Genomic DNA, 24,903 nt, shown 5'->3' with positions numbered 1-24,903 from the left:
TTAAAAAATTCCTGAACACAAATAGATCACTGAAGGCAATCATTCCCCACTCTGTAAGGGCCCAGTCATGCAATGTTGCTGAAGGTGCTCAGTACTCTGGTAGGCAGTGGATTGAGCCTTCTGATGCTGATCCAGTGGCATTAGATGTAACCAACAATGGAGATATGAATGAGGAAAAGCCAGTTCTCAATTACACATTTTTTATCCCACTTATGAACTCTACAAGTTCATTGGCCATTTCAGCCGTAGGCTGGAACCTTCTCAAAAGTTCTTAGAAAAAGCTGACACCCAATAGCAGCATCTTACAAAGCAGCTAAGAGTCTCAGAAAAGATGGGATACTGAAATTGTCCAGAATCCATATCAAGGTAGTGTGGGTACCTTAACTGTGAATTTACATATTTTCAAATGTTTGCGTTTCTTGTAAGCTTACTCTAAAATTTCCTGCCCTTTTAATGGCTGCTTTTTGCTACTCACAATTGGCTTGTAAAAAGTTTTACAGCTTGTCTGTGAATTACTCTGTATAGTTTCACTAGTATGTGGAACTAGAAAATGAGTTGTTTGATGCTGGTGAGTTCTGCTCTGAGTTATTCTCAGACTCTTCATTCAGCTTAAAGGATACAATATCTATAATGCTTGTTTCCATCCTAGACGATTTGTATGTTTTAGAATGCTGAAGATCTAAGCTGGACAAAAAGACTTAACACAACTGTAACAGAAACATCAAACTCTCTTCTCTGGCATCCTGACTCTTGTATTCACCCTTCAACTCCAAGATCACCTTTCTCACCACTGCTCTATCACCAGGCACCACCCCACCCTCAAGTTTACAATGGATTTTATTTTCCCCACAGTATCATGTTCAACACTCCATCCTACCTTTCAAGGCTATATATAGCTCTGCCTTACATCTAGTCGCCTCCCTTCCTTTGTGTGCGTATGCTATGCAAATTTGACTTTTCTACAAGCAACTATGCACTCTCTTGCATTCCATTCCTAGAACATCCTCCCAGTCTGAGCACTAGTCTTCAAATCCTTCTCAAAACAGTTACACTTCCATCACTGTCCTCCACTCCAGCCCTTACTTGGGACACTATTCCCAAATTATAGTAAGGGCAGATTTGCAAAGGCAAAAAGGGCAGTTAAGCACCTGACCTCTCTTTGAGCATCAATAGGAGGTGAGTGCTTGACCACCCTTTGTGCTTTTGCAAATGTCTCCATTGTAAAAAATGACAGGGGACTAAAAATGATGCATATGTAACAGTAATCATTCCATGTTCATTTTCATCCTCTCACTTTGTTAGTCTTTGGTGTGTTAAATATAATTTAAAATTGTAACATCCTTTGCCATAGCACATCTTTCTTGTCCATAAAATACTAAGCCTGTCTGTTGGACTGTATAAGTAATGCAACACAAGATAGGGGTCATGCTTTGTGACTACAAGGGATGGAATCTTTCACTTCATTGGATCCAGTTTGGTTAAGACCAATGGAAAGTTTTTGTTGTTATCCAAGAGTTATTAGTGGCATCAGTAAGAATATCTCCACCTGTATCCAGCATATAGATATCTACATCACGACTGTTAATGTCAACAGATAAGCGAAGAACTGAACTAGACATAGAGACTCAATTTACTCTTAACAGAACAACACCTAAATACATTTAAAATCTCTGTTTAAGTGATTAGTTTAAGGTTTAACAGCAAGTCTGTAGCAAAACCATGAAGAAAATTTCTATCTCCTGAATCCAAGAGCTCCTGTACTTGAACAAGTAGACAGTTTCCTCCCATAAAACACAACTACCAGAATTTTACTTTATACTCTCCCATCTGTCTGTACCCATCTATTATACTTAGATTGTAAGCTTTTTGGGGCAGAAACTGTTTTTTTTTTGTTCTGTGTTTGTATGGTGCATAGTACAGTGAATTCTAGGTCCATGCCTAAAGCTGCTAGGGGCTATGGTAATACAAATAATTCACTAAGTATGGCAAGGACTGAAAAATAAATATTTTACCAAGGGTGAACATGTTAAAATATATTCACAATAAAATGAGGTTAATATTAATGAGAATATAAAGGTATGTTCCACTCTAAAGTTTATTTTCTTCCATATTGAGAATACTACACAAAACATATATTCCCAGTTTATTTTGTACACCTCTAATAAAATGTCCCAGTACATGGTATAAATGATATTACCAACAGCTTCCCCTGCTGATTAATAAAAAGGTTTTATAAAAATCTTCTTTCACGTTTGCCTGCAGAGTACAGATTGTCCCCCCACCCAAATTCTGAAGAGCCACCGTAGTTATTAGCATTCCACTCATCCCACAATGCACCTCATTGGACAAACTTGCCAAAACCTGGATCCATAGGACAAACACGCCAGCAGTTTGTGGAATCTTTTCTGCAACACTTGTCTTTCAGCACACCTGTAAGGGACTAACACTCCACACCATTTCACTATTCCACGTAATCTGGAACGAAGACTGAGGTGGCCTATAGAAGTATATGGTATTAACAACCTGGACTTTCCCAAAAGTTACAGGCCCATTTTTACTTTTAATTAAGATTTATTCAGGAAAGTGTATTAAGCATTCTTTACTATCCTCCTTTTCTTGCATTGTGCATTTTATACAAATTTTCTATTTTTTAAAAAGACAAAAATGTTGAAATATTTGTTTTTTAGACAGTGTTAATCATTGAAAATATTCCAAAATAGTAAACAAGAGAAAAAATTAAGCGCGGTATGTGCAAGATACAGAGCATAACAAATGCAACAATAAAAAGACAGGGAGAACAAGACATCAGTCATGTGTAACACAGATTCATATCTGTGCCCTTAGAGAATCTGCAGCTTCTTTTTTACTTCTTCAGTGGATCATATACTTTCAACTTCAACATGAAGTCAAGCACTGACTAAAATAGACTGTCAGAAATGAAGAATCTAAAACCATAAAATTTAAAATCTGCTTCGATAATTAAAAAACGTTCAAGTATATTTCAAGTGAGGAATAAAGAGCTGCCTCCAATTCTTCATCAGCGAACACATCCTCTTCATGTGTTGATAAGTATCCATTAGTTGTAACAATTAAGGTTGGCAATACATTTTGTTACTTTGATTGCTTTAAAAACAATTTTTTACTTTTCAGGTCCATTAGAAAATTCATCAGGTAGATGCCAATATCTCCACTTTTTAACGTCCTTTACCTGTTTTGAAAGAGAAAAGTGTACATTAAACAATTCATACCTTGAAGCAAATGTCTGAAATGCCCAAATATTGCACAAATTACTACGCTGAGAAGCCAGCTATTGCAGTATCCATTCTTATGCCCCATATTTACTCAAGTTAGTTTTGGTATTACACGGAAATACAGAAAACTGAACTTGGACTAGAGAATCTGTTGTGAAGTGCAGAAACTACCATACAGGTAACTTTTTGCATAAAACTAGTAGAAATGTGTGCTTCTTTACAAGACTGATGGCAGAAAAATTAAAGTGAATCAAGTATTCAATAACTGTTTTATGTGTCCTGAAATTCTCTTTTAAAAACACCCTGAAATTAAACAGTACTTTCATAGACTTTCATAGATACTAAGGTCAGAAGGGACCATTCTGATCATCTAGTCCGACCTCCTGCACAGCGCAGGCCACAGAATCTCACCCACCCACTCCTACGAAAAACCTCACCTATGTCTGAGCTATTGAAGTCCTCAAATCGTGGTTTAAAGACTTCAAGGAGCAGAGAAGCCTCCCTCAAGTGACCCGTGCCCCATGCTACAGAGGAAGGCGAAAAACCTTCAGGGCCTCTTCCAATCTGCCCTGGAGGAAAATTCCTTCCCGACCCCAAATATGGCGATCAGCTAAACCCTGAGCATGGGCAAGATTCACCAGCCAGATACTACAGAAAATTCTTTCCTGGGTAACTCAGATCCCACCCATCTAATATCCCATCACAGGCCATTAGGCCTATTTACAATGAATATTTAGAGATCAATTAATTACCAAAATCACATTATCCCATCATACCATCTCCTCCATAAACTTATCGAGTAGAATCTTAAAGCCAGATAGATCTTTTGCCCCCACTGCTTCCCTTGGAAGGCTATTCCAAAACTTCACTCCTCCGATGGTTAGAAACCTTTGTCTAATTTCAAGTCTAAACTTCCTGGTGGCCAGTTTATATCCATTTGTTCTTGTGTTCACATTGGTGCTGAGCTTAAATAATTCCTCTCCCTCTCCTGTATTTATCCCTCTGATATATTTACCCCTCTTACCCCTGAAACCACGGCCACCACCTCCACCTCTTCCTCCTCTGAAGCCTCCACCACCTCTTCCTCCTCTGAAGCCACCTGCAAAAAAGCAAAGGAAATAAGTTTTCAGAAGTTAGTTCGCAAGTCTGTTCTGTACTAAGAATGTAACAAGTTACTGCGCAAACATCCTCTGTATGAGGAAATGAAACAAAAATAACTGTTAAGACAAGTAAGGTTTAGTGTTTACCCCAGTCCCCTTCTCCATGAGCCACTGCAACTCCTGTCCAAAAATACCAGAAGGCATTTCAAAAACAAAACATATTTGGAGTTTCTATACCAATCCATTTTGGATATAGAGAGAGCCAAAACATGCCTTTTTTTTTTTTTTTTTTTTAAAGTAAACAGGTAAAGTTTTCAAGACATCATAACTTTGAAACTGATGTTTTATATGAAACTTCTCAGAAAGTATCTACTCTTGGAGGAGATGCAAAATAAAGTTTCAGAGAAAATTTTTCTTTTTGGGAAGTTAGGTGTTTGTGTGTACAGATGCATGTCAGAGAAAATCAGTCTTTTAAGCAGAGACCTAGCTTTGACCTTATTTGTGGAGCAGCGACCACAATGAAGTTAAATGTAATAAGAGATGGAAGAGATCTAGCATCCAAGCGCACACCCCAAAACAGTTTACCATATACTATATTTAAGTATTTTGTCCAACATAGATTTTTAAATGTGTTGTGAAATGGGGCTTTTGCTGTTAACTTTGGGAGTATATTTCATCATCTAATAGATTTTACCACTGGAAAATTATCGCTGGAATTCACCAAGTTTTCCTTTTCGTAATTTCATGCCTTTATTTCTCCAATAAGTCGTACTTCACGAGCTTTCACTGTGGTCTCAAATAAAAGTATGTATAAAACCTGTATTTCTTTAATAATATACTAATGAAATACAACAATTCACATGAGTGCTTGCTTGGCTGTATGTTTTAACAAAAAAAAAATGTCAATTTTTTTTTTTTTTAAATAGACTCTTACCACCACCTCTACCTCCTCCTCTTCCACGTCCTCCTCTACCACCTCCTCTTGGAGCGCCTTTCTCACCTGGAGGCCTAGGCAGAAACCTTTGCAACGGCAATAACTTTGCTGGGTCAATATAAAACTGCAGGAGATAACCATTGTTAGGCTTCAGGAAGAGCATAAGATGAGTGCAATATTCACCACCTTCCTCCCTCTCTTCTATACATGCAGAATTTTGGCTTATTTTTTCTCTCTGTCATCAACATTTTTAAAGTCTTCTTTGCAAAGAGTGACATCAAATACCCAAAACTTTTAAAAATGTAGTTTGTGTCAACATCAGAAAATTATTTCTGTAACCAGATTAAGATTTGTGGTTAAAAGAGTAGATTTTGCAAAGGCACCGATTTTTTTTTTTTAAAAAGAGATAGTTAAAAAAGGTGTATGTGAGAGCAGACAGGAAACGTAAATGAACACAAAATTCTCATAATCCATTTAACTATCAGTGTTAACAGAGAACTGATAACTATAGAAATAAACAGATTAAAGATTTTTGGTTAGAGTGTCATGTAAAAAAGAGAGTAAATTCCTAATGAGATTAAATGTATATTAAACCAATGCACAACACAAAAATAGTTGTTTACTGCATATGCATTTCATAAGGTCCCAATTAAACATGTACTCTAGTGTTTTTCACTTCAATTATTAATGTATTTTTAGATTATGTGGTGATAGGAAATTCAGATTATATAAAGGTTTATTTGGAAATTCTTCATAAAGTTATATTTTCTTCTTATTCAATATATCAGAATAATTTTATGCAATTAAGATACCTACCTTTTGTAATTTTTTAAAGGAAGAGGCCTTCATGTTCTCTGACAGTTTAACTGAAAAATACTGTTAGTTTGTTTAAGGAACATAAAAGGTAACTTAACTGCATTTGCAAAAAGAAAAGGCGTACTTGTGGCATCCTTAGAGACAAACAAATTTATTTGAGCACAAGCTTTCGCGAGCTACAGCTCACTTCATCGGATGCATTACAGTGGGGAGATTTATTTTCCACCGAATGCATCCGATGAAGTGAGCTGTAGCTCACGAAAGCTTGTGCTCAAATAAACTTGTTAGTCTCCAAGGTGCCACAAGTACTCCTTTTCTTTTTGCAAATAAAGACTAACACGACTGCTACTTGTTAACTGCATTTATAATTCTCAGTATAAACGGACAGATGTTGGTATTCTAAAAATGAGGTTATCAATTTAAATCACAGCCAGTTGATTTTTTTCTTTACTGTTACTCTCATGATTACTGTAAGTGAAAGATTAGAGACATATTTCTATTCTTTTCAGTTTACTTTGTGCTTTGACAACATTTTGTGGTTAAACCTTAATACGGAAGAAAAACTCAGAAACACACCAATGGGGGGAAGGCAAAATGGTAAATGGTAATAGTAACCTGCATAACCACACATTTGGCAGGGGAAGATTCTAGGCTTCAATTATCTCCGGCGTCTTGACAATCAAAGACTGAGACAATGAAAAAGTAATGAGCTGCAGATTCTAAGTGATTCATGAGTTAATACATTAAGACCAAAATTCTCAAAACAGAGTGCCAAAAATTAGGCACTAAACAGGAACCTATAAACTTAAATATCCTGATTTTCAAATATACTCAATACTCCAGTTCCCAATAAAGTCACTGAGTGAGAACTGCTAGGAGGTCTGCATGTTGGAAAAACCAAGACACTCAGTTAGGTACCTAAATATGGATTTAGGAGCCTAACTTCAACCATCTATGGTAAGTGAGAGAAAAGGAGGGAGAAAATTTAGCAGTAAAACTAAAAAGGAGACAAATCTATTAAACTTGCTGTGTAGGTTTCTGCTTCTGTCTACCAACCCCACTTTAAATTCGTTATGAATACCATCAACAGTGAAGTGAAAAAAGCAGCAAAACAATCCAGAGTCACCACCATTTGGAATACCACATTAATGTCTAAAATGTATGCCGGTGTAGCTTATTGAACACAGTATTTTCACCCATACGTAGGTTAGTATTTGTTCAATACATTTGCATTAATGAACAAATTAATGCATTATTAAAAATCTTTAAAGCAGATTAAACATCCAGTGAGCCTTTACACGCGGCCTATAAAGTAAGTAAGTACCACCTTTATAAAAAAAGATATGGGGAAAATGAGAAATGAAAGTCAACCAACTTGTCCGAAGTCACACATGGTGGAAAAAGATCCTGACTTTCAAAACCCAAACTTAATCCTCAATACCATCAGTGTTTCAAGTTCAGATATTCCAGTATTGAGTGCTGGTGGCAGTTTTTTGTGCAGTGAGATGGAAATGGAATTGGTTGAGTTTTTTTAAGAGCTGATAACTAGGATGATTCAATCCTATTACCGATACCCAGCACAGTGGACTCCACTTACAGATGTGAACTATCCAAACAAAATATATTTGCAAAAACCCCACTGCCTGCCTGGCTTGTTCTATCACTACAGTCATAAAATTAGTCTGTTTTAAGATATTATAGATTCTCTGCTGCCCATGTGGATCCACCATCTCTGCTGCTCCTGCAGCATGCCCTTCAGTAGATCCATACACAAGTTTTCACAGAAAGTTGAGATGACCCAGACTTATAAACAGTAGCCGAGTTTTATAAATGGAAAATGCCATTCTTGTGGTTCATAGTACAAGGAAAAAATAATAAGTAATGTAAGGCCCCTCCAAAAACAATATCTATTCCTGAGGGCATTTTGCGCCAAAAAAATTAAAAATTCTGTGCACCATATTTTAAAATTCTGCATGTTTTGTCAATAAATAAATGCAGAGGCTCCAGCATGGCAGTGGGGAGCACAGGCCACTGGCTGCACAAAGATGGAAGATCACCCTGCAGCTCCCCATACTCCCCTCAACACAGACTCATTGGTGAGCCTGCACCCAACCCTGACACGGCACAAAGCCTGGGCCTGCCCCAGAAACACCCTGGGGCCCTGCCCCCTGCATCAGGTGTACCATGTGTGGGCAGGTAGGCTCAACCAGGCAGGATCCAAGTGTGGAGGGGCTCAGTGTGGGGGGGATCCAGGTGTGGGATGAGAATATTCTGTGTGGGACAACCTCGGCACAGGCAGCTCAAAGGAGGGTCTAGGTGTGGGGGGATCTGGATGCACAGAGGCTCATTGGGGGCGTTCCAGGTGCAGGGGCAATGGGACTCTGCAGGGGCTTTGAGGTAAAGGTTGTTGGGACTCAGTGGAGGAGTCTGGGTGTGGGGGTCTTAGCGGGGGGGGGGGAGGGTCTCGGTGCAGCTATTTGGCAATCAGTGGTGTGGGGGTGGGCCATCAGGGTGGGAATTTGAGTGCAGGGAGGTCAATGGGGAGTGATCTCGGTACAGGATCCGGAGGTCTGGGTGGAAGGGGGCTCCAGATGCAGGGGTTGAAGCTCAGTGGGGTGGGGTTCGGGTATGGAGAGCTAGGGGGGTTCTGGTTGTACTGGGTAAGGCTTGGCAGGGTGTCTAGGTATGGGAAGTCCAGAGGCACGGGGTTGAGTGGATGGGGGAGCAGCTCCGCATATAGTGACCCCTCCCCCACAGCTGAGGAGTGATGTGGGCAGGAAGCAGGGGAGGATGCTGAGATTCCTGCAGCTGAAGGAGATTTCTGGGGATGGGTCTGACACAGCCCCAGCCACTCCTTGCAGGGAAAGAGGAAGTCCTATCCTCTTCTGCCTCCAGCCCAGCCAGAACTAGCAGCTGATCCCAGCTCAGGGTAGGAGCCACTGGCTGGGGTATCCCCAGCCCCACGGTGATTTACCTCTCTGCCAACTGCTCAGGGTGCCTGAAACACTGTACCTGCAATGCTACGGAGGGGTGCGTGACCACTCTTGCAGCTTCCCTTTCTTCCCTGTCAGGAAGTAATTTTTCTGCGGGGAAGCACAGCAATCTGCGGGGGACATGAATTCTGTGCACGTGCAGTGGCGCACAATTCCCCCAAGACTAAATATCTATTTATAGTACTTATATTAGGCATGAGTCAAGAAAAAATAATTCAGTCTTCCAGTGTCTAAAACAAAGAGGCTAAGGGCTTCTTTAACAGGAAAGTTATATCCATACAAGTTAAGACCTAAATTTAAAATGATATAATTATGGTGGTAAAACTCCTCTTGTAGAAACACTTACCTCAATACAAGATTCCCGCTCATCCCCCCTGCTTTTTTTATTTTAAAGTTTAGCTTACATCACTTTGGAAGGAGTTTAAGGTAAATCAAAAAAAGCCGTCACTGTACCAAAATAAGTGTCCACACTATATTGGCATATCAGTTTGACTAGTACACATTCTTGTGTACACATGTCCTATGCTATTTTGAAATGGCAGAGCAATCTCTTCAGTCATTGGCTTTACCACAAATATCCAGAACAATCTACTTTTGAAGGATACAAAGTCTCTTAGCTGTCCAAATATTTCATCCACTTTGCCAATCTGTTCTTTATTATCCAAGTAAACTGGTGCATTGAAATAAGGCACTCTATTTTCTTCTGTTGTGCATTTACAAACAATGTCATCTTCACAAGGATGCATGAACTCTCCCAATACTGCAGTAAGGAAAAAAAGGATGTACTGAAAACTGGAACATTCATTCCAAACGAATATGAACACAATCTCTCGAGATAACTTACTAACTACGCTTTCAGGAGGTCCTTGGTCATATCCTCTGTTGAAGCCTCCACGTCCACCCCTTCCACGCCCAAAGCCACCTCGTCCACCTCGATTGAAGCCACCTCCGCCACCACGATTGAAGCCACCTCCGCCACCACGATTGAAGCCACCTCCGCCACCACGATTGAAGCCACCTCCGCCTCCTCCTCTGCCTCTAAAAGACATTTTCTACCTGCTAAATGGGGAGAGGAAGGGGAAAAAAATCAGTCAATTAAAAAGCAATGGTCAAGGGCACTTCATGACTTACTAAGTTTCCAAGTTAGTTGAGACCCCAGAGTACCATACAACTTCGTTTGCTGATTTAACACTTATTGATTTGGCTCTTAACTGAAATATATGTTCATTGATCAACTCAAGATTGATCCATCTAAAATTAAAGCTACCGCAAAGTCTATTCATAGAAGCAGAAGGGAAAGGAAGGATTTTAGACTGGTACTTTTTACACACATAGTGCTGTGTAACAAATATCTCCCCCTTCTTTTTCTATGACTGGACACTGCAACAGATTTCAGCTATGACACAAATTAATGATTGCCACAAAACAAGCATGATTTAGCATACATTTGAATTTTTTATCCTGAACGTCTCCAAAATGAATCTTATTTACTCCCAGTATTGCTGCAGGCTAAGTAAGGGTACACAGAGACCAAATATTTCATCCACCTTGCCAATCTAGGTAAAATCCTAGTGGAGATGAGGCAATTTGTAGTTTTCATCTGAATAGGCAGGACGAATTAGGATAGGTCTACACTGCAATGAAAGACATGCAGCAGCAAGTTTCAGAGCCCGGGGCCACTGACTCAGGCTTGGGCTGCAGGGCTAAAAAAGAGCAATGTGAACATTCTGGCTTGGGTTGTGAGGTCTCAGAACTGGGCTTCAATCCAAGCACCTATGCTGCTATTTTTAGCCCCACACCATGAGCTCAGGTCAGTTGACCCAGGCTCTGAAACTTGCTGCCATGGGTCTTTCATTGCAGTGAAGACTTACCTTTAGGGTACATCTACAATAAAACACCTGCGGCTGGCCCATGTCAGTTGATTCGGGCTTGTGGGACTATAAAACTGTAATACAGACATTTGAGGTCAGGCTGGAGCCCATGCTCTGAAGTCTGTTGCTGCAGGGGTTTTACCGCAGTGTAGCCGTACTCTTAGGATAAGTCTACACTGCAATCAGACACCCACAGCTGGCCCATGCCAGCTGACTTGGGATCATGGGGCTTGAGCTAAGGGGCCGTTTAACTGCAGTGTAGGTGTTTGGAGCTCTGAGACTCTCCCACCTCACACGGTCAGGCTCCAGCCCAAACCTGAACATCTACACTGCACTTAAACAGCCCCATGAGCCAACGTCGGTTGGCATGAGCCAGTCACAGGTTTTTAATTGCAGTACAGACATACCCTTAGAAGGCTTAGAGACAGCGGTAGCCTAAGGTTGATCTTCATGTGCTAACTCAGGAGAAAACTACAAATTGCCTTGTCTGTACTAGGATTGTACACAAGTTAGCTGAGTGACACCTTTCCCTGGCACAGACACAGCCCAACGTGAATTCAGCATATTCCACACTGCAGGCTTCTCATGCGAACCTCAAACCTGCCAGGCTGAGGCATTATTAGTAACATAGACGATGGGTTTTACTCAGAACCCATTGGAGGCCTGCAGCAGGAATATCTGTGGCCCCTTCAATACTAAAACAGGAAAGTTCTTATAATAAAAGTTGAATTGGGAGTCCCCTTGAAGTGCTCCGGGCCCTAAGCAATTGCTTAATCTACTTATGCTTAGTGTGGGTTCGGTGTTTACTGATCAGCACATCCCTTTGTCAGATGCACACGGGGCATAGTCCAGGACTGCTGGGGTTCTCTCTCTGATTCTCCCCAACACCAGGCCAGTGATGAGGGGGCAGGAATCTGCAGCCACACCCCACAGTAGGTGGAGAGAGAAGGCAAGCAGTTCACACGTGGCTGCCCACCTCAATGCTTGGGCATAAACCCAGCGATAGTCAACCACAGCAGCACCAGGCAAAGGTGAATGGTCTCAGGGAGGGTTAATTGCAGGCAGCACCCTCAGACACGGGGTATAGGCGGGGGGGGGGGACCTCTGACATTGAATGGAACCCACCGGGGAAAGGGGAGGCTCTGAGGTGCGAGGGGACCCAGCCCAGAGACCGGGGGAAGGGGCCTCTGAGGTGCGAGGGGACCCAGCCCAGAGACCGGGGGAAGGGGCCTCTGAGGTGCGAGGGGACCCAGCCCAGAGACCGGGGGAAGGGGCCTCTGAGGTGCGAGGGGACCCAGCCCAGAGACCGGGGGAAGGGGCCTCTGAGGTGCGAGGGGACCCAGCCCAGAGACCGGGGGAAGGGGCGTCTGAGGTGCGAGGGGACCCAGCCCAGAGACCGGGGGAAGGGGCCTCTGAGGTGCGAGGGGACCCAGCCCAGAGACCGGGGGAGTCAGTATTTCGTTCTGAAGAGACCATTAATCCCATTATTCAAAGAGCCGGAACCTTCGACCCCCCGAGCAACGCAGCCAACTAGGAGAAAGTAGTGGCAGCCCCCAGTGCGAGCACCCCTCACTCACCCACTACAAGCGCCCCACGTGGCTCCTTCCACAGGCCCGGCCAGCCGGCCGCTACCGATGTCGTCAACAAACCGCGACCGGGCAGGGGCGTGCGCCTCGAGTCACCCGCTCCTTTTCCTCAGCCAATCCCAGACGCGCACAGAGGAATCTGCCGTAAAGCAAAGGCCGTTATTCACCACCGCGGATTTGCTTTTTGCGCCAGTTTTACGACAGTCTGGGAGCCGCGGCAAGCCGGCGCAGCACTCCTGAATCGGGGGCTGGCTGAGAGCTGCCGCGGGACCAATGAAAGAAAGCCTCCCTCCTTCGCGTCCCCGCCCCCTCGGCTGTGAGTGGCGCCCAGAGGAGGAATTTCTTCCGGCGTGATGACACGGAGGCGGGAAGAGTAGGGAGGCGCATGCGCCGCAGTACGGTACCGGCGTTTCCTTCTTCCTCGGCCCCCCAGGCTGCTGCTTGCCCTGCTCAGCGCGTGCGGCCGGCGGGGCGCCAGGCTCCCTGAGCGGGCTGGGGCTCGGCCACCTGCGCACGGGGCGTCCGGGTGCAGCTGCCGTGCTGTGGCTTGACACTGTGCCCTGCTCTGGACTGATGGGCCGGGGGGTGGGGCGGGTCCGTGGCTAGCCTGCCAGAGGCGCTACGAATTGAAGGAACGGGCCCGGCCCAGCAAATGGGTAGCCACGCGTCAAACCACACTTCAAGGCTTTTGAGGCAGTCCCACTTGAGTGTATCATGAGCAAACTCGGGAGACTAGAGGGAGCGACTGTTGCGGGGGGTGCAGAACGGCACTGAGTGGTTCACTTGCAGACCGGGTGGCTACATCTACTGGGGTACCTCGGGGGGGCGGGGGGGGCTGATACTATTCGGTGGTTTCCTTAGCGACTTGGATGAGGGAATGAAGAGCATGCTTATAATAGTTGGGGATGACACCAAGCTGGGAGGAGGCGTATGGAGGACACTGTTAGAATTCCGAATGATCTGGATCAATTGGAGAATTGGTCTGAAATCAATATGATGAAATTCAGTAAAGACAAGTTTAAAGGGCTACAAAACAAAACGAATGCACAGCTACAAAATGGGGAATAACTGTCAGTCAGTACTGCAGAAAAGGATCTGGAGATTATAGTGAATCACAGAAAAGGAGTACTTGTGGCACCTTAAAGACTAACAAATTTATTGGAGCATAAGCTTTCGTGAGCTACAGCTCATTTCATCGGATGCATTTGGTGGAAAAAACAGAGTGAAGCTAAGTACTAGTCTACACTACAAATTTATGTCAGTAAAACTACATCAAGTAGCAAGGGAATCTGTATAAAGGCCCTGATCCTGCAATATATGCCAGCAGTATCACACTGAAGTCCCCTTGAACTGTGAAATCCTAGAGACATCTGTGATCTTGGGTTGTTTCAGCTACAGCTAATGTCAACAGCTGTTGTACAATATATTGGCTCATCTTGCTTTAAACTTGAATAAGCTTTGGGCTGCATTTGTATGATTAAAGAAAAAAATTATATCAGAGCCATAACAGCCTCGGACAAACGTGTATGACATAGCCCAAAACCTTCATTGTCAGAACTTTTGCCAATATTTTGATATCACTGTTAATAAGTGATATTGGCCTGTCATTGGAGCACAGGTATATCTTCTTGGTTTAGTAATAACCGATAATAGAGCTTCCCTTGTGTGTAGGGAAAGGTGGTTTCCAGAAGTGACTCATTAAACAGTTCAAGCATCCTGACAGTGGGAGTTCAAGGAAGTGTCTATAGAACTTGGCAGAGAAGCCATCCAGCTGGGGTTTTCCCAACTTTCCTTTTCTTAATTTCCTCAATTAACTTGACCTCCATTAGGAGAGCATTAAGTCTTCCACCTTGGTAAGGTGTAATTTGTGGTAATGTAAATTTTTCGAAAAACAGATCCAAAGCGTATGTGGAAAGGTTTGTTTTCAATTTGTATAGATCATTATATACATTGAAGAACTCTTTATGAATATCTTTAGATGTATGTAAGTATATTTTGGCCCTTTCCCTCCCTCTGCTCTTTTTAAATGCTTCAGCTGATTTTGCAATCTTTCCCTAGTATTTGGAATGATTGAGAAATACAGAGGTGAGTGAAAAGAAAAGGAGTACTTGTGGCATCTTAGAGACTAACAAATTTATTTGAGCATAAGCTTTCGTGAGCTATAGCTCTCTTCATCGGATGCATTCAGTGGAAAATAGAGTGGGGAGATTTAGATACACAGAGAACATGAAACAATGGGTGTTACCATACACACTGTAAGGAGGGTTATCACTTAAGATGAGTTATTACCAGTGGGGGGGGGGAGGGAAGAAAACCTTTTCTAGTGATAATCAAGGTGGGCCATTTCCAGCAGTTGACAAGAACATCTGAGGAACAGTGGGGGGGGGGATAAACATGGGGAAATAGTTTTACTTTGTGTAATGACCCATCCGCTCCCAGTCTCTATTCAAGCCTAAGTTAATTGTATCCAGTTTGCAAATTAATTCCAATTCAGCAGTCTCTCGTTGGAGTCTGTTTTTGAAGTTTTTTTGTTGAAGGATAGCCACTCTCAGGTTTGTAATCAAGTGACCAGAGAGATTGAAGTGTTCTCCGACTGGTTTTTGAATATTATAATTCTTGATGTCTGATTTGTGTCCATTTATTCTTTTACATAGAGACTGTCCAGTTTGACCAATGTACATGGCAGAGGGGCATTGCTGGCACATGATGACATATATCACATTGGTAGATGCGCAGGGGAACGAGCGTCTGATAGTGTGGCTGATGTGATTAGGCCTTATGATGGTGTCCCCTGAATAGATATGTGGACAGAGTTGGCAACGGGCTTTGTTGCAAGAATAGGTTCCTGGGTTAGTGGTTCTGTTGTGTGGTGTGTGGTTGCTGGTGAGTATTTGCTTCAGGTTGGGGGGCTGTCTGTAAGCAAGGACTGGCCTGTCTCCCAAGATCTGTGAGAATGATGGGTCATCCTTCAGGATAGGTTGTAGATCCTTGATGATGCGTTGGAGAGGTTTTAGTTGGGGGCTGAAGGTGATGGCTAGTGGCGTTCTGTTATTTTCTTTGTTTCTTTGTTTCTTCATTGTTCTGTGTTATTTTCTTCTGTCCTGTACTAGGTGACTAATGGGTAATCTTCTGGCTCTGTCATTACACAAAGTAAAACTATTTCCCTATGTTTCTTTCCCTTCCTCCCCACCCCCCACTGTTCCTCAGACGTTCTTGTCAACTGCTGGAATGGCCCACCTTGATTATCACTAGAAAAGGTTTTCTTCCCTCCCCCCCCCCCACTGGTAATAGCTCATCTTAAGTGATCACCCTCCTTACAGTGTGTATGGTAACACCCATTGTTTCATGTTCTCTGTGTATCTGTGTATATAAATCTCCCCACTGTATTTTCCACTGAATACATCCGATGAAGTGAGCTGTAGCTCACGAAAGCTTATGATCAAATAAATTTGTTAGTCTCCACAGTGCCACAAGTACTCCTTTTCTTTTTGCAAATACAGACTAACACGGATACTACTCTGAAACCTGTCAGAGCTGAGTGATAAATTAGCAGAATTAATTATGTTATTTTAGTTCCTCATATTTTAAATGTTTATCAGTTGAGTGATGGCTGGCACTAACAAGAAGACTGATGCGGTAGCAGTAATTCTGTGTATTAACTCACTGGTTAGTAAACAAGCACACTCTATCTAACTCATTTTATAAGTAAAAGTACTTTTATTGCATATTGATTTCATGATACTGCTGGATAAAATAATGGAAGGATTTGGGAGTGTAATTTTTTCATATTATTTTCTATAACATCTATGCAATGGATTACAGCAATTCCTTCACTAAATTGTGGTCAATCAAGTAAATAATGTGCATTTTGAAATGCCTTTAGATTAATCTTTTCACCAGAGATTATTACAACACATAAAGTTGTTTAATATTAATATAATATTACTTCATTTAAATTACAATATTTTTAGAGGCAAACTGTAAAAAAAACCTCACTAAATCAAAGTTAAACCTAATATTCTGTCCTTAATCTTCAATGCAGGCTGTAACAGAAATAAATTAAGGACTCATGTTTGTGCTCTCCTCCATTTCCACTAGCAGAGGGAATTAAAACCAGAGAGAATGAGGACATGAAAGAGGAGGAATGCCAACTCTACAGTATGCTCCCTAATTCCCTGCAGCCCACAAAATTCCTTCTGTGTGGGGTTTGGGCATGAGAAGAAAGGAAGTGGAGCTGGGGAGCAGACACTTTCCTCAGTATTCAGAGTAGCAGCCGTGTTAGTCTGTATTCGCAAAAACAAAAGGAGTACTTGTGGCACCTTAGAGACTAACAAATTTATTAGAGCATAAGCTTTCGTGAGCTACAGCTCACTTCATCAGATGCATTTGGTGGAAAAAACAGAGGAGAGATTTATATACACGCACACAGAGAACATGAAACAATGGGTTTATCATACACACTGTAAGGAGAGGTTTCAGAGTAGCAGCCGTGTTAGTCTGTATTCGCAAAAAGAAAAGGAGTACCGGTGGCACCCCAGAGACCAACAAATCCACTAGAGCACAAGCCCCCGCGAGCCACAGCCCACCCCATCGGATGCATTCGGTGGAAAAAACAGAGCCTCTGTTTTTTCCACCAAATGCATCCGATGAAGCGAGCTGCAGCCCACGAAAGCCCACGCTCCAACAAATTTGCTAGTCTCCAAGGTGCCACCGGTACTCCCCCTCTTTTTACTGTAAGGAGAGTGATCACTTAAGATAAGCCATCACCAACAGCAGGGGGGGGGAAGGAGGAAAACCTTTCATGGTGACAAGCAGATAGGCTAATTCCAGCAGTTAACAAGAATATCAGAGGAACAGTGGGGGGTGGGGTGGGAGGGAGAAATACCATGGGGAAATAGTTTTACTTTGTGTAATGACTCATCCATTCCCAGTCTCTATTCAAGCCTAAGTTAATTGTATCCAGTTTGCAAATTAATTCCAATTCAGCAGTCTCTCGTTGGAGTCTGTTTTTGAAGCTTTTTTGTTGAAGTATAGCCACTCTTAGGTCTGTGATCGAGTGACCAGAAAGATTGAAGTGTTCTCCAACTGGTTTTTGAATGTTATAATTCTTGACATCTGATTTGTGTCCATTCATTCTTTTACGTAGAGACTATCCAGCTTGGCCAATGTACATGGCAGAGGGGCATTGCTGGCACATGATGGCATATATCACATTGGTAGATGCGCAGGTGAACGAGCCTCTGATAGTGTGGCTGATGTGATTAGGCCCTATGATGGTATCCCCTGAATAGATATGTGGACAGAGTTGGCAACGGGCTTTGTTGCAAGGATAGGTTCCTGGGTTAGTGGTTCTGTTGTGTGGTGTGTGGTTGCTGGTGAGTATTTGCTTCAGATTGGGGGGCTGTCTGTAAGCAAGGACTGGTCTGTCTCCCAAGATCTGAGAGAGCGATGGCTCGTCCTTCAGGATAGGTTGTAGATCCTTGATGATGCGTTGGAGAGGTTTTAGTTGGGGGCTGAAGGTGATGGCTAGTGGCGTTCTGTTGTTTTCTTTGTTGGGCCTGTCCTGTAGTAGGTGACTTCTGGGTACTCTTCTGGCTCTGTCAATCTGTTTCTTCATTTCACCAGGTGGGTATTGTAGTTGTAGGAATGCATGATAGAGATCTTGTAGGTGTTTGTCTCTGTCTGAGGGGTTGGAGCAAATGCGGTTATATCGTAGCGCTTGGCTGTAGACAATGGATCGAGTGGTATGATCTGGATGAAAGCTAGAGGCATGTAGGTAGGAATAGCGGTCAGTAGGTTCTCTCAGATCTCTCTCAGATCTTGGGAGACAGACCAGTCCTTGCTTACAGACAGCCCCCCAATCTGAAGCAAATACTCACCAGCAACCACACACCACAGAACAGAACCACTAACCCAGGAACCTATCCTTGCAACAAAGCCCGTTGCCAACTCTGTCCACATATCTATTCAGGGGATACCATCATAGGGCCTAATCACATCAGCCACACTATCAGAGGCTCGTTCACCTGCGCATCTACCAATGTGATATATGCCATCATGTGCCAGCAATGCCCCTCTGCCATGTACATTGGCCAAACTGGACAGTCTCTACGTAAAAGAATGAATGGACACAAATCAGATGTCAAGAATTATAACATTCAAAAACCAGTTGGAGAACACTTCAATCTCTCTGGTCACTCGATCACAGACCTAAGAGTGGATATACTTCAACAAAAAAGCTTCAAAAACAGACTCCAACGAGAGACTGCTGAATTGGAATTAATTTGCAAACTGGATACAATTAACTTAGGCTTGAATAGAGACTGGGAATGGATGAGTCATTACACAAAGTAAAACTATTTCCCCATGGTATTTCTCCCTCCCACCCCACCCCCCACTGTTCCTCTGATATTCTTGTTAACTGCTGGAATTAGCCTACCTGCTTGTCACCATGAAAGGTTTTCCTCCTTCCCCCCCCCCCCCCCCCCCCCCCGCTGTTGGTGATGGCTTATCTTAAGTGATCACTCTCCTTACAGTAAAAAGAGGGGGAGTACCGGTGGCACCTTGGAGACTAGCAAATTTGTTGGAGCGTGGGCTTTCGTGGGCTGCAGCTCGCTTCATCGGATGCATTTGGTGGAAAAAACAGAGGCTCTGTTTTTTCCACCGAATGCATCCGATGGGGTGGGCTGTGGCTCGCGGGGGCTTGTGCTCTAGTGGATTTGTTGGTCTCTGGGGTGCCACCGGTACTCCTTTTCTTTTTGCGAATACAGACTAACACGGCTGCTACTCTGAAACCTCTCCTTACAGTGTGTATGATAAACCCATTGTTTCATGTTCTCTGTGTGTGTGTATATAAATCTCTCCTCTGTTTTTTCCACCAAATGCATCCGATGAAGTGAGCTGTAGCTCACGAAAGCTTATGCTCTAATAAATTTGTTAGTCTCTAAGGTGCCACAAGTACTCCTTTTCTTTTTTCCTCAGTATGTTTCCCTCCAAACTCTTGCAGAAATCTATGATGGAGTAAATGCTGAGTCCACATTCAAGGTTTCTACTGCAAACTGTATAGGGAAGGTTTCAGAGTAGCAGCCGTGTAAGTCTGTATTCGCAAAAAGAAAAGGAGTACTTGTGGCACCTTAGAGACTAACAAATTTATTAGAGCATAAACTTTCGTGAACTACAGCTCACTTCATCGGATGCATTTGGTGGAAAAAACAGAGGGGAGATTTATATACACACACAGAGAACATGAAACAATGGGTTTATCACACACACTGTAAGGAGAGTGATCACTTAAGATAAGCCATCACCAGCAGCAGGGGGGGAAAGGAGGAAAACCTTTCATGGTGAAAAGCAAGGTAGGCTATTTCCAGCAGTTAACAAGAATATCTGAGGAACAGTGGGGGGTGGGGTGGGGTGAGGTGGGGTGGGGGGGAGAAATACCATGGGGAAATAGTTTTACTTTGTGTAATGACTCATCCATTTCCAGTCTCTATTCAAGCCTAAATTAATTGTATCCAGTTTGCAAATTAATTCCAATTCAGCAGTCTCTCGTTGGAGTCTGTTTTTGAAGTTTTTTTGTTGAAGGATAGCCACTCTTAGGTCTGTAATCGAGTGACCGGAGAGATTGAAGTGTTCTCCAACTGGTTTTTGAATGTTATGATTCTTACGTCTGATTTGTGTCCATTCATTCTTTTACGTAGAGACTGTCCAGTTTGGCCAATGTACATGGCAGAGGGGCATTGCTGGCACATGATGGCATATATCACATTGGTAGATGCGCAGGTGAACGAGCCTCTGATAGTGTGGCTGATGTGATTAGGTCCTAAGATGGTATCCCCTGAATAGATATGTGGACAGAGTTGGCAACGGGCTTTGTTGCAAGGATAGGTTCCTGGGTTAGTGGTTCTGTTGTGTGGTGTGTGGTTGCTGGTGAGTATTTGCTTCAGATTGGGGGGCTGTCTGTAAGCAAGGACTGGCCTGTCTCCCAAGATCTGTGAGAGTGATGGGTCGTCCTTCAGGATACGTTGTAGATCCTTGATGAAGCGTTGGAGAGGTTTTAGTTGGGGGCTGAAGGTGATGGCTAGTGGCGTTCTGTTGTTTTCTTTGTTGGGCCTGTCCTGTAGTAGGTGACTTCTGGGTACTCTTCTGGCTCTGTCATTCTGTTTCTTCACTTCAGCAGGTGGGTATTGTAGTTGTAGGAATGCATGATAGAGATCTTGTAGGTGTTTGTCTCTGTCTGAGCGGTTGGAGCAAATGCGGTTATATCATAGAGCTTGGCTGTAGACAATGGATCGTGTGGTATGATCTGGATGAAAGCTAGAGGCATGTAGGTAGGAATAATGGTCAGTAGGTTTCCGATATAGGGTGGTGTTTATGTGACCATCGCTTATTAGCACCGTAGGGTCCAGGAAGTGGATCTCTTGTGTGGACTGGTCCAGGCTGAGGTTGATGGTGGGATGGAAATTGTTGAAATCATGGTGGAATTCCTCAAGGGCTTCTTTTCCATGGGTCCAGATGATAAAGATGTCATCAATGTTGTGCAAGTAGAGTAGGGGCATTAGGGGACGAGAGCTGAGGAAGTGTTGTTCTAAGTCAGCCATAAAAATGTTGGCATACTGTGGGGCCATGCGGGTACCCATCGCAGTGCCGCTGATTTGAAGGTATACATTGTCCCCAAATGTGAAATAGTTATGGGTGAGGACAAAGTCACAAAGTTCAGCCACCAGGTTAGCCGTGTATCGGGGATACTGTTCCTGATGGCTTGTAGTCCATCTTTGTGTGGAATGTTGGTATAGAGGGCTTCTACATCCATAGTGGCTAGGATGGCGTTTTTAGGAAGATCACCAATGGACTGTAGTTTCCTCAGGAAATCAGTGGTGTCTCGAAGATAGCTGGAAGTGCTGGTAACGTAGGGCCTGAGGAGGGAGTCTACATAGCCAGACAATCCTGCTGTCAGGGTGCCAATGCCTGAGATGATGGGGCGTCCAGGATTTCCAGGTTTATGGATCTTGGGTAGCAGATAGAATACCCCAGGTCTGGGTTCTAGGGGGGGTGTCTGTGCGGATTTGTTCTTGTGCTTTTTCAGGGAGTTTCTTGAGCAAATGCTGTAGTTTCTTTTGGTAACTCTCAGTGGGATCAGAGGGTAATAGCTTGTAGAAAGTGGTGTTGGAGAGCTGCCTAGTAGTCTCTTGTTCATACTCCGACCTGTTCATGATGACGACAGCACCTCCTTTGTCAGCCTTTTTGATTATGATGTCAGAGTTGTTTCTGAGGCTGTGGATGGCATTGTGTTCTGCATGGCTGAGGTTATGGGACAAGCGATGCTGCTTTTCCATAATTTCAGTTCGTGCACATCGGCGGAAGCACTCTATGTAGAAGTCCAGGCTGCTGTTTCGACCTTCAGGAGGAGTCCACCCAGAATCCTTCTTTTTGTAGTGTTGGTAGGAAGGTCTCTGTGGGTCTATATGTTGGTCAGAGGTGTGTTGGAAATATTCCTTGAGTCGGAGACGTCGAAAATAGGATTCTAGGTCACCACAGAACTGTATCATGTTCGTGGGGGTGGAGGGGCAAAAGGAGAGGCCCCGAAATAGGACAGATTCTTCTGCTGGGCTAAGAGTATAGTTGGATAGATTAACAATATTATGGTCACATAAACACTACCCTATATCGGAAACCTACTGACCGTTATTCCTACCTACATGCCTCTAGCTTCATTCAGATCATACCACACGATCCATTGTCTACAGCCAAGCTCTACAATATAACCGCATTTGCTCCAACCCCTCAGACAGAGACAAACACCTACAAGATCTCTATCATGCATTCCTACAACTACAATACCCACCTGCTGAAGTGAAGAAACAGATTGACAGAGCCAGAGGAGTACCCAGAAGTCACCTACTACAGGACAGGCCCAACAAAGAAAAGAACAGAACGCCACTAGCCATCACCTTCAGCCCCCAACTAAAACCTCTCCAACGTATCATCAAGGATCTACAACCTATCCTGAAGGACGACCCATCACTCTCACAGATCTTGGGAGACAGGCCAGTCCTTGCTTACAGACAGCCCCCGAATCTGAAGCAAATACTCACCAGCAACCACACACCACACAACAGAACCACTAACCCAGGAACCTATCCTTGCAACAAAGCCCGTTGCCAACTCTGTCCACATATCTATTCAGGGGATACCATCTTAGGGCCTAATCACATCAGCCACACTATCAGAGGCTCGTTCCCCTGCGCATCTACCAATGTGATATGTGCCAGCAATGCCCCTCTGCCATGTACATTGGCCAAACTGGACAGTCTCTACGTAAAAGAATGAATGGACACAAATCAGACGTCCAGAATTATAACATTCAAAAACCAGTTGGAGAACACTTCAATCTCTCCGGTCACTCGATTACAGACCCAAGAGTGGCTATCCTTCAACAAAAAAGCTTCAAAAACAGACTCCAAGGAGAGACTGCTGAATTGGAATTAATTTGCAAACTGGATACAATTAATTTAGGCTTGAATAGAGACTGGGAATGGATGAGTCATTACACAAAGTAAAACTATTTCCCCATGGTATTTCTCCCCCCCACCCCACCCCACCCTACCCCCCACTGTTCCTCAGATATTCTTGTTAACTGCTGGGAATAGCCTACCTTGCTTGTCACCATGAAAGGTTTTCCTCCTTCCCCCCCCCAGCTGCTGGTGATGGCTTATCTTAAGTGATCACTCTCCTTACAGTGTGTGTGATAAACCCATTGTTTCATGTTCTCTGTGTGTGTATATAAATCTCCCCTCTTTTTTTTCCACCAAATGCATCCGATGAAGTGAGCTGTAGCTCACGAAAGCTTATGCTCTAATAAATTTGTTAGTCTCTAAGGTGCCACAAGTACTCCTTTTCTTTTTGCATAGGGAAGGTAACTCCTGGCAACATAACTCCTAAAGAAGCATCTGAGGAACAGTGCAACAGTGCCTCTGGGATGCATGGGAGTGGAAGTAATGTTTCTTAGGGTTCCCCAGGCTCTAAAGGCTCCTGCATTCTCTGCAGCCTCCTAACCCACAACTTTAAAGGAATCATGAGAAGAAAAAACACCACAAGACCTCTCATACCCTTTAGCTTTTTTGAGGAGTGGAGGAGAAAATAATTTTAAATGTATTTAACATCCGTGAGGTGTACCTAATTACACCCCAGGAAAGTGAAGTTCTCTGTCAGAATGGGCAGCAGTGTTGCAAACCTTAGACCCTGACTTGGATCTCTCCTAGTGAAGGTAAGTCTCCATCCCCTTCATGCAATGGTCATTGCTGAGACTGCCAACAAGAGTGCAAGTTGGGATGGAAATTTTTGGGACATGGACACTTGTCCTTTAAGAACTGTTCTGATTCCAATTCATTTCATATAGGCTACCAAACAGCGACTAGGGGTAATGATCTAGGCTGGATTCAAATAGGTGATCTAGAGATGAAAGGATCCATATCCCATTGCTAGTAATCTAGTCTACCACATTTCAGCTGTAATCATTAGGTTTATATATTAGAATTCCTGGGGCTTGAGCATTTCCTCATGCACAATAAAACATGCAAGTCCTGAAATTTACATCACAAATTATTCAGAAAAACAAAAGCTCCAACCTTTAGACTTTTAGTAATACAAAGTAACCCTTGTGTACAGGAGGCAGTTGTCAGGGCCAAGTGACCAGAGGATTCCAAAAGCAGTCGGAAATGCAGTACTTCCTTGAAATGCAGGAGGAATCAGTCATCACACAGCTCCCCAGAGTGCTGCTGTTCCAGCCTAGGATGCTAGAGCAAATAGCTGTCTGGAGTTCAGTGATCACTCACGTTATGTTTATGCTGCAATCATAGGGTATGACTGTAGCTAAAGTAGGCATCCCCTGGCCTATAATTTCCCAGGTTCTCTTTGTTTTCTTTTTAAAGCTAGGTACTATGTTTGCCCTCCTCCAGACCTCTGGGACCTCATCCATCCTCCAAGAGTTCTCAAAGATCACTAATGGTTCTGAGATTGTTTCAGCTAACTCCTTAAGTACCCTAGAGTGAATTTTGTCAGGCCCTGCTGACTTGAATACATCTGACTTATCTAAATACTCTTTAACCTGTTATCTGATGATCAAGCCTGTTTTTTTGTCTGACTACCTAGGTGTTATTTAAATAAAGAGAGTATAAGTGTGTGTGTGTGTGTATAATTCTGTTGTTTGCAGTTTTTTGGAATATGGGTAAGTTGTGCTAGAGGATAGCCTTTCTTTGGTTATGTTTTCATTCTAGTGTTCCTAGGAACTCTCACTCCCATAATAAACCACACAGTAAACACAGACCTTTCACTATTTGCCAAGCGGTTGAGC

At 43.3% G+C, this 24,903-nt stretch overlaps 2 protein-coding genes across 3 annotated transcripts in view; one reads left to right on the top strand and one right to left on the bottom strand.

The window, feature by feature from the left end:
• Positions 1 to 2,077: 2,077 nt before the first annotated feature.
• Positions 2,078 to 13,006, bottom strand: GAR1 (GAR1 ribonucleoprotein). 2 transcript variants are annotated; one of them, XM_038398691.2, is made up of 7 exons: positions 12,543 to 13,006; positions 9,939 to 10,153; positions 9,700 to 9,854; positions 6,102 to 6,161; positions 5,286 to 5,409; positions 4,276 to 4,350; positions 2,078 to 3,208 (listed from the first exon to the last, which is right to left on the bottom strand). In XM_038398691.2, the coding sequence occupies exons 2-7, from the start codon at positions 10,141 to 10,143 to the stop codon at positions 3,195 to 3,197; spliced, it is 633 nt and encodes a 210-aa protein (XP_038254619.1). In that variant the 5' UTR covers positions 10,144 to 10,153; positions 12,543 to 13,006; the 3' UTR covers positions 2,078 to 3,194. The 2 variants fall into 2 exon arrangements, with proteins under 2 accessions (XP_038254619.1, XP_043369009.1); XM_043513074.1 differs by lacking the exon at positions 2,078 to 3,208 and adding an exon at positions 3,252 to 3,570 and having other exon boundaries at positions 4,269 to 4,350; positions 12,543 to 12,769.
• The window catches only part of CFI (complement factor I), a 45,356-nt gene continuing 33,244 nt past the window's right edge, over positions 12,792 to 24,903 (top strand). The window contains exon 1 of the mRNA XM_038398689.2: positions 12,792 to 12,951. Within this exon, the coding sequence (XP_038254617.1) occupies positions 12,937 to 12,951 (15 nt within the window). The 5' untranslated portion in view covers positions 12,792 to 12,936. The remainder of the gene's footprint in view (positions 12,952 to 24,903) is intronic.

The sequence above is a fragment of the Dermochelys coriacea genome, chromosome 4 (genome assembly GCF_009764565.3).
Source record: "Dermochelys coriacea isolate rDerCor1 chromosome 4, rDerCor1.pri.v4, whole genome shotgun sequence".
Classification (NCBI taxonomy): domain Eukaryota; kingdom Metazoa; phylum Chordata; order Testudines; family Dermochelyidae; genus Dermochelys; species Dermochelys coriacea.
Note: the sequence above shows the minus strand (reverse complement) of the source record. Positions and strands in the feature narration are given on the sequence as shown.

Bases quoted from the DNA above. Each gene is read 5' to 3' on its own strand.
- GAR1 (XM_043513074.1), bottom strand. From the start codon at position 10,143: ATGTCTTTTAGAGGCAGAGGAGGAGGCGGAGGTGGCTTCAATCGTGGT. The intron at 9,855-9,938 runs GTAAGTTATCTC...TCCTTACTGCAG, and splicing joins ACCTCCTGAAAGCGTAGTTA to TATTGGGAGAGTTCATGCAT. The intron at 6,162-9,699 runs GTATCCTTCAAA...ACAAACTAACAG, and splicing joins TTGGACAGCTAAGAGACTTT to TATTTTTCAGTTAAACTGTC.